Source organism: Marmota marmota, unplaced genomic scaffold (genome assembly GCF_001458135.2).
Source record: "Marmota marmota marmota unplaced genomic scaffold, marMar, whole genome shotgun sequence".
Classification (NCBI taxonomy): domain Eukaryota; kingdom Metazoa; phylum Chordata; class Mammalia; order Rodentia; family Sciuridae; genus Marmota; species Marmota marmota.
The window spans coordinates 65,902,104-65,905,981 of record NW_026000174.1 but is presented as its reverse complement, the minus strand read 5'-3'; the positions used below and the strand labels follow the sequence as shown (position 1 = coordinate 65,905,981).

At 48.2% G+C, this 3,878-nt stretch overlaps 1 protein-coding gene across 1 annotated transcript in view; it reads right to left on the bottom strand.

Annotated features, from left to right (window-relative positions):
• LOC107135945 (phospholipase A and acyltransferase 2-like) overlaps positions 1–3,878 on the bottom strand; it is an 11,249-nt gene that overhangs the window by 4,937 nt on the left and 2,434 nt on the right. The window contains exon 2 of the mRNA XM_048788239.1: positions 885–1,030. Within this exon, the coding sequence (XP_048644196.1) occupies positions 885–1,030 (146 nt within the window). The remainder of the gene's footprint in view (positions 1–884; positions 1,031–3,878) is intronic.

Sequence of the window (3,878 nt, the reverse complement as noted above, 5' to 3'; positions counted from 1 at the left end):
GGGCAGGTTCCTAGTGGCCAGGCTCAGGGACAAATGCACTCCCTCAATGACGCTTTAACAGCTGAGTGTGAGCACTGCTGTGAGCTGAGCTCTTTGTCATTTTCTGTTCAAAGTCTCTGAGTTTGTGAGCTGCTGTAGGTGCCACAGAAGGTCTCAATGTCTCTCACTCGACTGACTTCCTTATGTGCACACAGGTGCATGTCCACACCACTCTACTAGTGACTTGAAGGACTGGACAGTGTTCCTCTGTGTGCAGGTGAGTGGAGTTTCCAGCATGTCCGCGTGTCCCTTAAAGCCATGATGCTGGGACAGAGAGGGAGGAGGCCCACACCTGGCCAGGCCCTGCACCAGGCTCTCCCTGCCCTCCTTCATTTCTCTCCCTCACGGCCTGGGAGACAGGAATCCCTATCCCTGCTCTTCTGAGGTGAAGCTCAACTGACTGAGGTGAAGCCACACACTCCACAGTCAGCAGGCAGAGGAGCCAGGATTCCAGACTGGACCTGGGGAGGTTGGAGGCCCACACCTGTCCATTGCTCTCTGCAGCCAGGTATAAACTCTTGGAAGGATCAACTCCTTCTACTGTTGTTTGACCTTGCAGAACTCCACAGACACAGGGGACTGGACCTTTGGAGGGATGCTCATCAACTACAGTGGGATCAACTGGGAATGAATGCACTCTAAAATGAAAACAGGTCAACAATTCTCCCTGAACTCACTGATAATGAGGACTAGCAGAGATACAGCCAGAGCAAAGAGCATGATTCATTCAGTAAATGCCGATTGAGTACCTGCTCTGCCAGGCAGTGTGAGGACCAGCACTTAATTGTGCCTGCGTTCTTACCCTTGATCTCAGCCCTTGTGTTTAATAGAGAAACCATGCTTACTTGGTGAAGTCAGATGCACCACATAGCCTTTCCCCACATAGACTGCCCAGTGCTCAAAGGCGCCACGAAAAATTTCAATGAGGTCTCCAGGTTCTGGACTTGTTCTGTCCTGCAACAGAAAAATCAGACACAGATAGAGGGGGCCTCTGTATGGGATGTTTTAAAATCTGACCTGCAAGAAGTCACAACCCAGTCCTACAGAATCCCTGTGCTCATCACCTGAGGAATCAGAGAGGAGAAATTGCTCCATACACAGGTGGGAAGCCTCTCCCCTCCATTTACCATGTGCATGCTAGCCTGGAAAGGTCTCGGGACAAGGAGGAGATGGGAAAGGGTGTCTCTGAGGGACCATGGCAGTAGTTCTGTATCACAGGAGTGTGGGGCAGTGATGTGCACCAGCTGCAGAGAGAACATTTTATGCACAGAGAATGTTTGTATCAGCAAATGTCAATATGATTCCCAAGAAGGTCCAAAACGCATCTTAAGGGCCACCACCAGCCATGCTCTTGGGCTTCAGTGATGCTTATAATGTTCAGAGTGTCCTTGTTCAGAGCCCAACGTTCCAAACACTGCAGAACAGTTGACCCCACTGTCCATCATCCTAAGAAGTACCATCACCGTCTTCCACAGACGAGAAGACTGGGTCTTAGGATGGTTAGGTGACTTTCCTAGAGAGCAGAAGATCCAGAAGAAACTGAGTCTCAGGGTTTCCAACATTTATGCCTGAACAATCCCACATAGTCCCAGACAAACTGGGGCAGATGGAGTCTGGGCTCCAGGCCGAAATCAAGAGAGAGAAAGACAGGATGTGTTTGGGAGTCAGAGGGGGAGGGGTTCTCTTTGAAGTTCACATGAACGAGTTATACCTCTGGAGTACACTGAGACAACCAGCTGCCCTCCCCCACTCAGTTGAGCCTGGCCTCTGGGCCCAGTGCACCCTGCCAGGGAGCTGAGCTGCTACAGAGAGAAGTGAGGGTGCAACTGCCTGGAGGTGGTGGGAGATCTCCTGGGAGTTCAAGTCCTTGGCAGCAAGGATCAGGAGTCAGCTTGACCCAAGGTGGGCTGATCAGAGCATCAGAAAGGTAATATCTGCTGGCAGTGCTCAGGCATGGCTGTAGTCCCAGTGACTTGGGAGCCTGTGGCAGGAGGATCACATGTTTGAAGCCAGCCTGGGCCACTAGGAGACCTGGCCTCATAGTGAAGATTAAAAAGAGCTGGGAAGTAGCTCATTTATAGAGAGCACTTGCCTAGCTTGCACAAGGTCCTGGTTTCAATCCCTAGTACTGGAAAAAAAATCAGCACACATGTACTGAAATACAACAGATTGGTTCTAGGAAACACGGTTAGGTAATGAGAAAGATTCAAGTATATCTAGATGAACTTTACTCATGGAACCCAGTTAAAAACCACCATAAAACACAAGGCTACAAGTCAGCACTTATAAGGGAGCTATATACATATGAATAGAACCATCTGGCAGAGTGCACCCCAAACTGCTTCAGGGGGAAGAGAGAACACAGAAGGGCTGATTCTTCATGCTCAGGGCTTCCACTTGGATTTTGGTTTCTTCTTTTTTAAAAATTCTCTTTCAACATCCCTTTACAAGTGCATTATATTTGTACATAATGATGAGTGTTCTGTTGCCTATACACACATGCACCAATATAGCAATATAATATGCCCAGTATCCCTCCCTAACACCTCTCCCTCACCTCCTTCTTCCCACCCCATCCCTTTCCTCTATTGATGTCCCTTGGACTTTCTGCTTTTTGTTTCTTAAACAAGGCAAATACATTCACATATTACTGTGAATAAATTTGAAAATGTAATTAAATTAAAACAACAGAACTAAATGCTTTGGAAACTAAATGCTCCTCCATCATTCGAGAATTCCTCTGATCTTACCTGGAAGATCATTGCCCGTTTTCTTATTTTTTAAAAAAAATCTTTAGTTGTAGATGGACACAATACCTTTATTTTATTTGCTTATTTTTATGTGATGCAGGGGATCGAACCCAGTGCCTCACGTGTGCTAGGCATGCTCTCTACCACTGAGTCATAACCCCGTCCCAATAAGGTGCTTCCTGAAACCTGGTTTGGGTAAAGTAAAGCCTTCAGCGAGGTGCCAGGAGGCAGCCAGCACTCAGGAGACCAAACCCCACACAGCAGCTGAGGCAGGGAAGCCTCTGGGCACCTGGACCCAAACCATGATTCTTTTCCTGCTGTGTGAGAGCCCCAGACCTGCCACCTGCCCCTCTCCCTTCCTGTCCCCTCTACACCTGAGCTGGGCCCACGCTAACAGACGGCCACAGTTGCTTTTAAATGAAATCTTCAAAACCCTTTTTGGGGACTTACCCAAGAACACATCGTTCTGTTCAGAAGTGCTGTGTGTTGCAGTCAGGGTGTCCTGACTGCTTTTATTTAGATTTGAGTTTCATTTTCCTGTAACTTCACCTACCCAAGCCTTCAGTCAGGTGAAAACAAAGGTCACATACAAATTTTAATCTTTCCAACAAATGCAGGGCACACATCCCGGAGACAGTTAGATATGGAAATCACTTGGAGGGGAGAGAGATCAGAGCCCAGTGTGCATTCAGGAGGATTTGCTGACATCTGTGATCAGGGGAACATTAAAAAATCCCCAAGTATCAGGGGGAAAGGAGAGACAGTGGAACAAGCAAGTGCTGATACTGAAAAACAAAAACCAAAAAAAAAAAATCAAAAAACAAAAAACCCACCCATGTCTTGGTAGGTGTGGGAAGGCAGGAGGGAGGGGCACCGCCAGAGGGAAGCATTTCAAGGAATGAGGGGCTCTGAGGACACAGACACACCCCACAATGAGGAGCGAACATCTCCAGAACAGGCAAATATTTCCACCAACTTCCAAACAACCACACCACCTGGAACAGGCCACCAGAGGCATTTCCACACCCTGGAAACCCAGGATCCTGTGTGGCCAGAAGGATGGAAAGAAACCCTCCCCTTCCTCTCCCC